This window comes from Notothenia coriiceps, unplaced genomic scaffold (assembly GCF_000735185.1).
Source record: "Notothenia coriiceps isolate Sejong01 unplaced genomic scaffold, NC01 NC01_scaffold00036511, whole genome shotgun sequence".
Classification (NCBI taxonomy): domain Eukaryota; kingdom Metazoa; phylum Chordata; class Actinopteri; order Perciformes; family Nototheniidae; genus Notothenia; species Notothenia coriiceps.
This window is the reverse complement of record NW_011369212.1, coordinates 388598-400564: the sequence shown is the minus strand read 5'-3', so window position 1 is coordinate 400564 and position 11967 is coordinate 388598. Positions and strand designations below refer to the sequence as shown.

General features: G+C 41.3%; 1 protein-coding gene across 1 annotated transcript; it reads left to right on the top strand.

The window, feature by feature from the left end:
* Positions 1-9: 9 nt before the first annotated feature.
* LOC104963898 (obscurin-like) lies at positions 10-11861 on the top strand. Its single transcript, XM_010792577.1, has 26 exons — positions 10-118; positions 257-532; positions 618-890; positions 978-1244; positions 1328-1597; positions 2192-2458; positions 2604-2870; positions 2954-3066; positions 3173-3326; positions 3414-3575; positions 3666-3770; positions 4655-4921; positions 5536-5805; positions 5926-6192; positions 6283-6549; positions 6722-6988; positions 7085-7354; positions 7431-7700; positions 8227-8493; positions 9164-9430; positions 9551-9664; positions 9754-10002; positions 10102-10383; positions 10896-11189; positions 11371-11462; positions 11778-11861. The coding sequence occupies exons 2-26, from the start codon at positions 415-417 to the stop codon at positions 11859-11861; spliced, it is 5523 nt and encodes a 1840-aa protein (XP_010790879.1). The 5' UTR covers positions 10-118; positions 257-414.
* The last annotated feature ends 106 nt before the right edge of the window (positions 11862-11967 follow it).

The window sequence follows — 11967 nt, the reverse complement described above, 5'->3', positions numbered from 1 at the left end:
ACAGAGACAAAGGGTAAGAGTCGCCAGCTGGTGATCGACAGCGTGGAGAGGAAGGATGCTGGAGAGTACATCTGTGAGGCTGGGACTGAGAAGATTGCTTTTAAGATACAGGTTGCAGGTAGGAGGAATCATTTAATGGTCTTGTTGGTCTATCTGCATTTAATCATGATGTATTTTCATTGCATCGGAAATGTTTTGCTGTGTGTATCTTGAGTTAACTTATATGCATCTGTTTTGTTTTTACTTTGCTCTGCAGAAGCCCCGGCTGGTTTCTCTAACAAACAGTCTGTTAAGCAAGAGGTGAAAGCCACTCTCTCCCAGAAAGCCACTCTGAGCTGTGAGGTAGCTGATACCAAGACAGAGGTGAAATGGCACAAGGATGGCAAGCTGCTGACTACCAGCAAAGCCGTCCACATGGAGTCAAAGGGCAAGATTCGTGAGCTGGTGATAGAGAAGATGGAGAAAAAAGATGCGGGAGAGTACACATGTGAGGCTGGAATGGAGAAGCTTGTATTTAACATGCAGGTTACAGGTACAATATATTTCAAATACTGGCTTTATTTTGATACATGATTCTCAGAACAAACAAATGAAAACAAGCTCTTACATCTCTCTAGATGCAGCTGTCAAGTTCCAGAAAAAGCTTGTCAAGGACACATGTATTGTTCAAGCAAGTGAAAAAGTTGTTTTGACCACCGAGCTGACGACAGAGAGTGGTAGTGTGAAGTGGTGCAGAGATGGCGTGGAGCTCAAGGAGGGCAGCAAGTATGAAATGAAAAAAGAAGGCCTTTCTCGTACACTGATAGTGAAATCGTCTGAATCCAAAGACAGTGGAACATACTCCTGTCAAACTGCTGATGACCAACTGGAGTTCAAAGTTCAAGTTAAAGGCAAGTCATGGAAATGTGAACAACTATATAGACATCTCCAGGTGGCAGATTTAATGTTGATGTCTAACTTCCATGTTTTCATTTCAGATTCGGCTTTGAAGTTTGTTGTCCCTTTGAAACCTGCTACAGTGGATTTGGAAGGCACACTCAGCCTGATGTGTGAGCTAAATCAAGCCTCAGGGGATGTTGTCTGGCAGCATGATGGTCGTGAGATTAAACCTGGAGGCAGGTACTGTGTCAGGACAGATGGTGCTAAGCGGGTCCTCACCGTGACTGGCATGACTAAAGAAGATGAAGGAGAATACAGCTGTGAATGTAGAAATGACAAGACCTCCGCCAAAGTTACCTCAAAAGGTAATTAATTGTTTACCTTCAACACGTTCATGTATTTTATTCTGTATCAGTTTATTTCATTTGATGTCATGCTTTCCTTTCAGCACCCAGAGTGGTGAGGCTGACTACTAAACTGAACAATGTGGCTGCCATGGAGGGAAAAGATGCAATTTTCAAGTGTGCTGTCAACCCAGCAGACGTCAACGTTAAATGGTTCCATAACAGCATACCCGTCACTGCTGGGCCCAAATATAAGATTGCGCATGGGGGCAGCAGTCACTCACTCACCATCACCTCTGTCACACAAAAAGATGGCGGAGAGATCAGCGTGGATGCAGAGGGCAAAAGCTGCAAAGCCAACCTACAAGTGGAGCGTAAGAACACTCAATATAATTATTTAGTATGTTAAAGGTCACCTATTATCCAAAATCCACTTTTACATTTATTTTATACATAAACATGTGTCCCCTCTGTGTAAAGAGATTCTGAAAGTTTCAGGAAAAAATATTTGCTCACTTTCTGTCCTGATCCATTTATATAGAAACCTGTTTGAAAATGAGCTGATCAGATTCTGACCACTTTATGATGTCATAACGTTTTTTTGGCTTGTGTAACCATTAGCCAATCACCAACCAAGGTAACCCCCGCCCACCTTATCACCTGAATCTCCTCCTAGAGCACCATTGTGTTCTTTTTAACCAATTATCTCTCAGAGGGGCGTGGGGAGGGGCTCCTTATTTTCATCTAAAGTAACAGACCCAAAATCAGCCCTTTTGAAACAGGACTGAAACAGAGGGGATTATGGGATGCTACAATGCATGATCTGTTTTGTATTTCGAGCCAAACACTTCAGAGACATGTTTTATATATAACTTAGAACTATGATATATTGATGAAAAACAGTATAGGGGACCTTTAAGTAATATTTTTTCCTCATCAACTTTGACAATTCTGTGTGCCCCATTTAGATGAACCTGTGACATTTAAGAAAACGCTAGAAAACCTGACAGTGGAGGAGCAGAGTGAAGTGAAGCTGGAGTTGGAGCTGAGTAAGGTGTCGGATGAAGTGAGGTGGATGAAGAACAGCGTTGTGCTGCAGCCTTCAGGAAACATGGAGATTCGGGTCAACGGAGCCAAGCAGGCACTGATCTTCAAGAGCGTGGCTTATGCTGACCGGGGCATCTACTCCTGTGAAACCCTGGATGACAAAACCCAGGCCAAGCTTAGTGTGGAGAGTAAGACTGATACACAACATACAGTATTTAAATGCATATAGAAAGACAATGTCATTTCCCAGTATTTAGTGATATCATTCTTTATATAAAAGCTAAGAACCCTTGAGCATGTTAAGTCTCAAACCTTTTCTCATCCTCCCTTCAGTGAAAAAGATCCAGGTAATCAAGGGCCTAACAGAAACCAAGTCACATGAGACAGAGACGGTAACTCTGGAGGTAGAGCTCAGCCAGGCTGATATTGAGGGCTTCTGGACCAGGGATGGGGCCAAGTTAAAGTCAGGGGCCAACTGCCGTATCACAGCTTTTGGAAAGAAGCATTCCTTAACGTTGTCCAATCTCAAGAGGGAGGACGCAGGAACGATTGCCTTCCAAGCAGAAGGAGTTCATAACTCTGGCAAACTGGTTGTCACAGGTAAGTTATTTTTGTATATCACCCATACTGCCACAAGGGTCATTGTGTCACAACGTTTTTAATACAATCTTTTGATTTGACAGAACTTCCTGCTATGATCGCCAAGCCCATGGTAGATATCAGTGTCGCTGATAAGGAAAAGGTTACTTTTGAATGCGAAGTGTCCAAAACCAATGCAGATGTTAAATGGTTCAAGGTGAGAAGTTATTATTTAATTCACTGTCTGCTTTGGGAAATAATGAGATTTTAAAAGTGTCATGTCCATACAGAATGTAACATTTTGAAAAATCATTAATCTGCAGGATGATGTTGAACTGAAACCAGGGAAGAACTTTGGCATCCATTCCTTGGGCCGAAAGCGCAGTTTGGTCATCAACAAGTGCACCCCTGAAGATGCAGGCACTTATATCTGTCGCACTACTGATGATAACACCTCAGCTAAACTCACTGTTAATGGTAATTATCAGTCATGTATTGAAGCACACAAATAAGTCATGTTGCCTTATTGGGTATAGAAACCTCTTAATAATGTTTTCCCTGCAGCCCGAGAAGTTAAGATTGTTAAGAAGCTGGAGGATGTGGAAGTGATGGAGAAGGAGAGCGCTGCGTTTGTCTGTGAAGTATCACATGATGAAGTCGAATGCCAATGGTACAAAGGAAGTACCAAACTCAAAGTCGGTGACAACATCAGGATGAGACAAGAGGGTAAAGTCTCCAAAAAGTTGTTCAGCTATGTATACACCTGTATTTTCATGAATAATGATTATCTACACGTTGTCTTATTTCTTATTCCAGGCAAAACCTATGTACTTCTGTTTAAGTCTGTCACCATTGAAGATATGGGTGAGATTAAATTCACAGCTGACAAGGCCTCTTCAGCAGCAAAACTGAAAGTGAAAGGTAAACCAGTCAGTGTCATGGGCTGAAAACAAATATGTCGCTGCATGAATTTGCTAACCCTTATGTTGCAATGTTCAGATGAGGTTGAACATGGATTTGTCTATTTATGACACAAATTGTTGCAAAATTGTAATACATCGGCACATTTGCAGATAACAAATAATTAGGATAATCAAAAGTCTGCATACATTCTTTGCTAAATTCACCTCAACATTTCAACTGGTTTAGTGTGCCAATGAAAATTGTCGCACTAAAGACAGATGAAATGTTGTCTTATGATAAGTGTCAACAGAATGCATCAATCTGACAATATTGATGAGATAGAAAATCCAGTTTTAAGTTGCATTTGCATTGTTATGCCTCATTGAGGCCTGATGGCAAAAGGAAACACAAATCTAGGATAGGATTATTTTCAATAGGTTTAGTCATGGCTTTCTGTCTTGGTTGATTTTAGGTTTTGGAAATGTGAGGCAAAATCTAAGAATGATAAGATTAAGACCATTATTTGCTCTCAGGTGCTCAACATGCACATGTTTCTTAGTTTATATGTCAGTGTCTCTCTGTTTCCAATCAATAAGCAACTGATATATAAACAAGAATGGCTGTCACACGTTAATTCCCACTTGCAGTAGTGCCATTACAATATTATCGCTATCTGCTTTAGCTTTTGCAAAAAAACTAATGGGGCATCAAAAGCATTAATGCTCCATTACTTAGCCCCATTTGCTTTGGCTATAACACAATTCAATTATGAACAGTGGCTGTCCTTACGTGCACCTAAGCAAGGGCTTTGGCAAAGCTTTGGAATCAATAGCCTTTCATCTTCCCTTGTAGCATTCATGATAATGATAGTTTGAATTGATTCAGTGTTATTGTTACTATAGAGCTGCCTGTCAAGTTTGTGAAAAAACTCAGGGATAAGATAGCGATGTATAAGCATCGTGGACATCTTGAATGCCAAGTGTCACGTGCCAGCGCAAAGGTGAAGTGGTTCAAGAACAAGACGGAGATCAAACACGGCAAGAAGTACGAGATCAAAAGTGAAGATGTGTACCGAAAACTCACCATCAACGATGTGGCATCCGGGGACGAAGACACCTACACCTGTGACGCCACTGATGAAAAGACATCCTGTAAAGTACTTGTGGAAGGTAACAAGGTTGATTGACAGCTGTCAGGTTCATCAAGTGTAGGGCAATTATATATATATAAGATTCTATATTTCTGTATACTGGGTATACACATGAACATACTCAAAGGATGTACAGTATATAAGCCATCAGAGTCCTAATCAATGAGGTGTCCATCTATAGGTCTGTCTGTCTGTGTTGGGACGTCTGTCTGTCCGTCCGTCCGTCCGTCTCTATTTTATTTATGTATAAATGTACATGAGGTGACGTGGATTTAAGTTTTGCTCATTTGAAAACATGCATGGCCTCGGAAATAATGTAACGTGGGTAGTGCTTTTCAAAATTAAAGGGTGAAATTTGTACTACCTAATGACAAATGTGCTAATTTTTTGATGAACTTATCCCAAGAAAGGTTTATTTCCTGCAAGTAGCAGTAGTAGTACACACACATTATTGTATACTATTAATTTATTTCTGACCACTTGTATATACCAATAATATATAGGCCAGGGTATGCTATTACATTTGGGTCTCAAAAAGACTTATCCATATGTGTGTTGTCCTGTCTGAATTAAATCATCATTACCTTTATGTAAGGACTTCTGAACCATTCTCTTTTCCTGACGACCCTACAGAGCAGTCCATCAGCATTGTGCGGGAGCTGACATCAGTAGAAGTGACAGAACCCTTTGCAGCTGTTTTTGAAGTTGAAATCAGTATGGAACTGGTGAAACCTCCCATATGGACTCTGAATGCAGTTGCTGTGAAGGAGAGCGCCGATGTAGAAATGGAGAAAGAGGGCACAATGCACAGTCTCACCTTCAAAAAGACCAAAGCATCGATGACAGGACCTGTGCAGTTTACAGCTGGCAAGAGCAAATCTTTAGCCCAGCTCACAGTCAAAGGTAAATGTGTAGAATGACTTTTATACAGCAGTAGGCCACAATAACTTGTGTACTCTGTTTTAGTAAACATATCCAGTGTAATTGAATTGAGTCTAATCACATATTGTTCCTCACATTTAGAGCGTCCGCTTGAGATTGCAGAGCCCATCAAAGATGTCAAGGGGAAAGAGAAAAGCTCAGCGATACTCACCTGTAAATTCTCTGCCTCACCCAAAGAGGTTGCTTGGTTTAAAGGCCAGGTGCCTCTGACCGCTTCAGACAAGTACAACATGAAGCAAGATGCTACAAGGGCTCAACTTACTATTCAAAGGTTGACTGAGGAAGACAGTGGAGAGTACCGCTGTCAGTCCGGACCTGCTGAGGCCAAAGGGACCCTTACTGTTGAAGGTATTGTAGTATTGACCTTTGACCTAAATCTTTCAATGAAACTGTTTTCTAATTGTCCTCAACTTAAACTGTTACTTTTCCTCCGTCCAGTGCGTGAAATGAAGATCAGCAAGCACTTGGCAGACACAGAGGTTGATGAAGACAACGATGCTGTGTTCACATGTGAGATCAACTATGCTGATGAAGAGGTACAGTGGCTTCTGAATGACAAGGTGCTCTTCACCAATGAAGTCAACACCATCGCACATGATGGCAAGGTCCACAAGCTCACACTGAAGAACTTGGCACCTCAGGACGGGGGGACTATCACCTTTCAGGTCCGCAAGGTGAAGGAGTCAGTGACACTTAAGGTTAAAGGTAAGAACTCACTGGCAATGAACTGCTGTACAAATATCCGGTTAAAGAGGAGAATCAAAATCAAACCATACCTTAAGATTGTGTAGTTATCTGCTTTGAGAATCAATTCTGATTATGCTGTCAGAACATTGTACATGTCACTCATTATTTATATTCTCAATTGTCCCTCCAGAGAAGCGAGCAGTGTTCCTCAAGTCTCTGGATGATGTCGTTGGAGAGGAAAGGGGCATGATAACTCTGGCGTGTGAGGCGTCCAAGCCCAGGGTTTCTCCTGTATGGAGAAAAGAAGTTAAAGTCCTAAAGGCTGGATCAAAGTATGAGCTCCTTCACACAGGCAAGTCTTTGGGGCTGATCATCAAGGACGTCACCAAAGAAGATGCTGGAGATTACAGTTGTGATCTAGGAACTGAGGTTTCTAAAGCAAAGGTCACTGTAAGAGGTTGGTACTGTTATTGAGATGTTTTACAGTTTCATTCGTATAGTGTACCGGTAGTTTGTTTTCTTCACTAGCCAATGCTCTTTTCCCCAAATGTAGAGATTGCCATTGGAATTACCAAATGGCTGAAGTCGGCTGAGGTGAATGAGGGAGACTCATGTAACTTTGAGTGCATCTTATCTCGTGAGAGCACAGACGAGTGTTCCTGGACTCTTAATGGAAACACTATCACAGATGGAGGCCGCTTCAAAGTCACCAGTAAAGGACGCAAATACATGCTGACTATCAAGGATGTGACTCCTGCTGACGCTGGAGAGGTGGTCTTGAACATTAAAGACCTTAACTCCAAAACGACATTAAAAGTTGAAGGTAAGCGACATATTTAAGAGGCCTAGACAAATGAACAAAGGTATTAAGTAAGGAAATTAAACATCCCATTTTGCAGGCAAGGCTTCATCCGTGTCTAAAGGACTACAGAGTGTTAGTGCTGCCCAAGGAGAAGATGCTGTATTTACCTGTGAGGTAACAAAAGCTAGTTTCACTGTAAACTGGTCCATGGAAGGCAAAGCCATCAAAAAGAGCCAGAAGTATGACATCAGCCAAGAAGAAAAGGTCATGAAGCTGACGATCCATAACGTCTCAGCTCAAGACTCCGGAGAGTACAGTTGTGAAGTTGTTGGAGGTGCAACCACTAAAGAAAAGCTGGAAATCAAGGGTAAGACTTGTAATCTTTGACAATGTTAGAGCATTTAAGAGACAACACTAAGACACACGGAGGCTAATGCATTTCAATTACAAAATATAGGATAACTGTAATTGCGGCAATGGAACAAGTTTCATTGTATATGCGCCACATGCATGTCAAATACAGAGTTTACTTTGCTGGATGATAAAAACAACTAATGGCAGGACATCGTAGGAAAACTGTGTGACTCAACATTCTAGCTTCCACTCAATATCAAAGTTAACACCTTAACTGCAGTACAGTACTCTCTTAAAGTAACATTACACAGGTACAAACAATGAATAAAGTTATGGACCTAAATTGTTAAACTTACCTATCATTTGTTTACTTTAATTATAAAATGGAAAACCATAAGAAAGATAACAAGCATACCCTTGTCTTAATACAAGTGTAGATCTGAGATCATCTTTTTTTCTGAAACAACAGATTAATCCTTCACATTTTTACTGTGCCTAACATTCAAAATACTTTATTAAGCTCTTTTTTTTTTTTACAGAGCGAATCCATAAATTCACTAAAGAGCTGAAGGACAGCCAAGCTGAGGAGAAGAGCAACGTGACCTTGCATTGTGAGACTGCACAAACCCCATCCACTGTGGTATGGCTTAAAGGTCACACAGAGCTCAAGGCTGGAGGTCGATATGAGATGTCCCAGAAGGAGGGGGTCCTAACTCTGACCATCAAACAGCTGGAGGAGAAAGACACCGATATCTACACGTGTGACGTGGGCACGGCGAAGATCATGGCAAAGGTGACAGTCAATGGTAAGTACCGATGTTTGTATGTACACATGTTTCAGGTAAGTTGTATGAATGATGTGTTATTTGCCTTGAGAATTTTACTGTGACTGTTTTTTTTGGTCAAAGAGATAAATGCAATGTTGACGTTGCTCACAGTATGGCCTTGCTCTGATGTTTAAAAGGCCAATTGGTTATATTGAAAAAACCAAGGAAGGGTGAACATAGGTTTGAAGGGAAATCTTCTACATTTGTTTGCTTTGTCAGTTCTACTGATCGGTATCTTGCATTGTGATTGAATTGATTAAAAGATGCTTTGCTTTCATGTTAGCATTATGTTGTTTTCTTTGTCTTGGTGTTTATATGATTGACAGACTGTTTGTACATCCACAAATTGTGAACGACATCCACCAGTATGTGCAAATGTTTAAAATTGACTTGAAACCAAATGCATTGTCTTGTTATGCAAGGGCTACAAACTGCATAGAGGAATGTTTCCTGTGTTTGTCATTTTTTGTGCATTTAAAAATGCAATGAGAGATTGTTTTTGTAAAAGGAGCATCATCCGTACCGGTGGAATGATTCCAGTGGGACAACATCATTTTCACCTCTAATCATTTTCCATCATCAATCACTCAACCCAACACAATTCACCCTCCTGTTTTATACAAGCAAGTCATTGTTCATTTTATTCTAGCCCTGCCTGCCAATTTTAAAGAGAAGCTCAACAACCAGAGGAGAAAGGAAGGGGAGTCGGTGAATCTCTGCTGCAAACTATCGAAGCATGCTGATGGCGTTCAGTGGAAGAAAGGCTCTGAAATTCTCAAAGCAGGAGAGAAGTATGAGATGAAGATGGAGGAGACTTCTTGTGAACTTCAGATTAAGAATTTGGAGGTTGAAGATAGTGGAGAGTACTCTTGCTTGTGCGGGGACCAGAAGACATCTGCAACTGTGAAAGTCACTGGTATGGAGCTTTAGAAAAATGAAATATTTACCAAAGCAGATCCACTTTGGCCTTGCTCGTGTTTTTGTTTAAATATTCTTAGACTATTTCACCTGAAGTTATAAAAAATTGGTTGTACAGCACTGCCGCCGACCTTCAAACAGAAGCTGGAGAGCCAGGAGGCTGAGGAGGGGGCTAGTGTTACTCTGCGTTGTGAGCTCTCCAAACCTGGANAGTCAGCAGCTTGCCCTCCTTGTACCACTTCACCTCTGTCTTGGTATCAGCTACCTCACAGCTCAGGGTGGATTTCTGAGATAGAGTGGCCTTTACCTCCCTCTGGACAGACTCCTACCTGCAGGAGGTAAAGGCCACTCTATCTCAGAAATCCACCCTGAGCTGTGAGGTAGCTGATACCAAGACAGAGGTGAAGTGGTACAAGGAGGGCAAGCTGCTGACTTCCAGCAAGACAATCCACACAGAGACAAAGGGTAAGAGTCGCCAGCTGGTGATAGACAGCGTGGAGAAGAAGGATGCTGGAGAGTACATCTGTGAGGCTGGGACTGAGAAGCTGGTCTTCAAACTCAATGTGGCAGGTAGGGCCCAGGACTGAATTGTCAACAAAAGAAATGTGTTGATGAATGTTCTTATCATGGATAACTAAAAGATGTAATGATCCATGTTCTCCTCCACAGACACACAGGTCCAGTCTGCCCTTTCTGACAAAGAGTCAGTGCAGAAGGAGGTGAAAGCTTGTCTCTCCCAGGCGGCCACCCTGAGCTGGGAGATATCTGATTCCAAGTCCGAGGTGAAGTGGTACAAGGATGGCAAACTCATAAGCACCACTCAGGCGATCCATGCAGAGTCAAAAGGCAAGAGTCGCCAGCTGGTGATCGACAACGTGGAGAAGAAGGATGCTGGAGAGTACATGTGTCAAGCTGGGTCTGAGAAGCTGGTCTTTAAAATGCATGTGGAAGGTAAGGAGAGTGAATTCAGTTTTGTGATTGTTGGAACTTATTTAGTCTGCATTATTGGTTCTTTAGTTTTGAGATGTTTGGCATGCTGTGCTCAAACATCTATATTGCAAAATGGCCCCTGAGTCTGTTATTAGATGGCCCTTGAAAGATATATGTGTATATTTTAATTCATATTTAGCCTCAGGCTTTGATTTCTCCTAGCATTTGCTTACTGAGGGAGCTCTGTTGTCTTATGGCTCCGTTGATTGTCACTTCCTGCTCGCAGACCTGGTCTGGTTAACAATATCAGTCCGCTCCTCTTTTCAGCAACTTTGTAGAGGACCAATTAGCTTTTTCTTTAAGACTGCAAATGCAATGTTGAGTCTCACTCAACCTGACATGCTTTAATAAAGCTCATTGTTCAGTACAATGTATATGTATGGTTATGTTGTCATTCTGCAGTTAATCCAAAAGGATGTGAGATAACTCCTTTTTTGTACGTGTACATGTACTGACACCACACTCCTTTTCAGGTTCTTCTACAGAAGTCCAAGCTAAATCCTCTTTCGTCAACAAAGAGTCTGTCCAGAGGGAAGTGAAAGCCACTCTCTCCCAGAAAGCCACTCTGAGCTGTGAGGTAGCTGATACCAAGACAGAGGTGAAGTGGTACAAGGATGGCAAGCTGTTGACTTCCAGCAAAACCGTCCACATGGAGTCAAAGGGCAAGATTCGTGAGCTGGTGATAGAGAAGATGGAGAAAAAAGATGCGGGAGAGTACATCTGTGAAGTCGGAACTGAAAAACTGGCATTTAGAGTGCAATTGACAGGTAGGAGGAATTAAAGGGACTACTTCATGTGATTTCTTTAAATTAAGATCACATTTATATCAAGTTTTGCTATATTTTATAAGATTGCATTAATATGATGGTGGGCAATCAGAAATCCTTTATTAGTCCCTCGGCGTGAAAATGTACAATGCCATGACGTTTTCCATTATCACTTTTGCAGAAATCCAACAGAAGTTAGCATTTTCCAACAAGGAGTCCGTCCAGAGCGAAGTGAAAGCCACTCTCTCCCAGAGAGCCACTCTGAGCTGTGAGGTAGCTGANACTATTATTAGCATTATTCTATATTTTGGTTGAAACTAAGCCAGAACAAAAAAAACCAAACATAAATAATAAAATCGATTTTATTTATATATATTTTAATTATTATTTATGTTTGGTTTTTTTTGTTCTGGCTTAGTTTCAACCAAAATATAGAATAATGCTAATAATAGTAATAATATTAATAATTGTAAATGGCCATTGGTCACACCACCAGTTTGTTTTACTGTAAACTTGGAGGAAGCCTGCGTGCAGAGCTTTTTTGAATGAGTATCTATTTACAAGAATGTAGAGGTATGTGTCCTCCAGCCTGAGAGGACATGGGAAGACGCTGTGCTGTTGACAGAAGAGCTGGACACTGCAGATACTCTTGAGCAGCATGCATGGGAATGAATTACTAAATAATAAATTAAATGTCTGATTAAGTTGGAGGTTCCAAATATCATGGATAATGTACTTGCAGATGCTACAAATGGCAAGTTTTAAGTCCTGTGTTCGC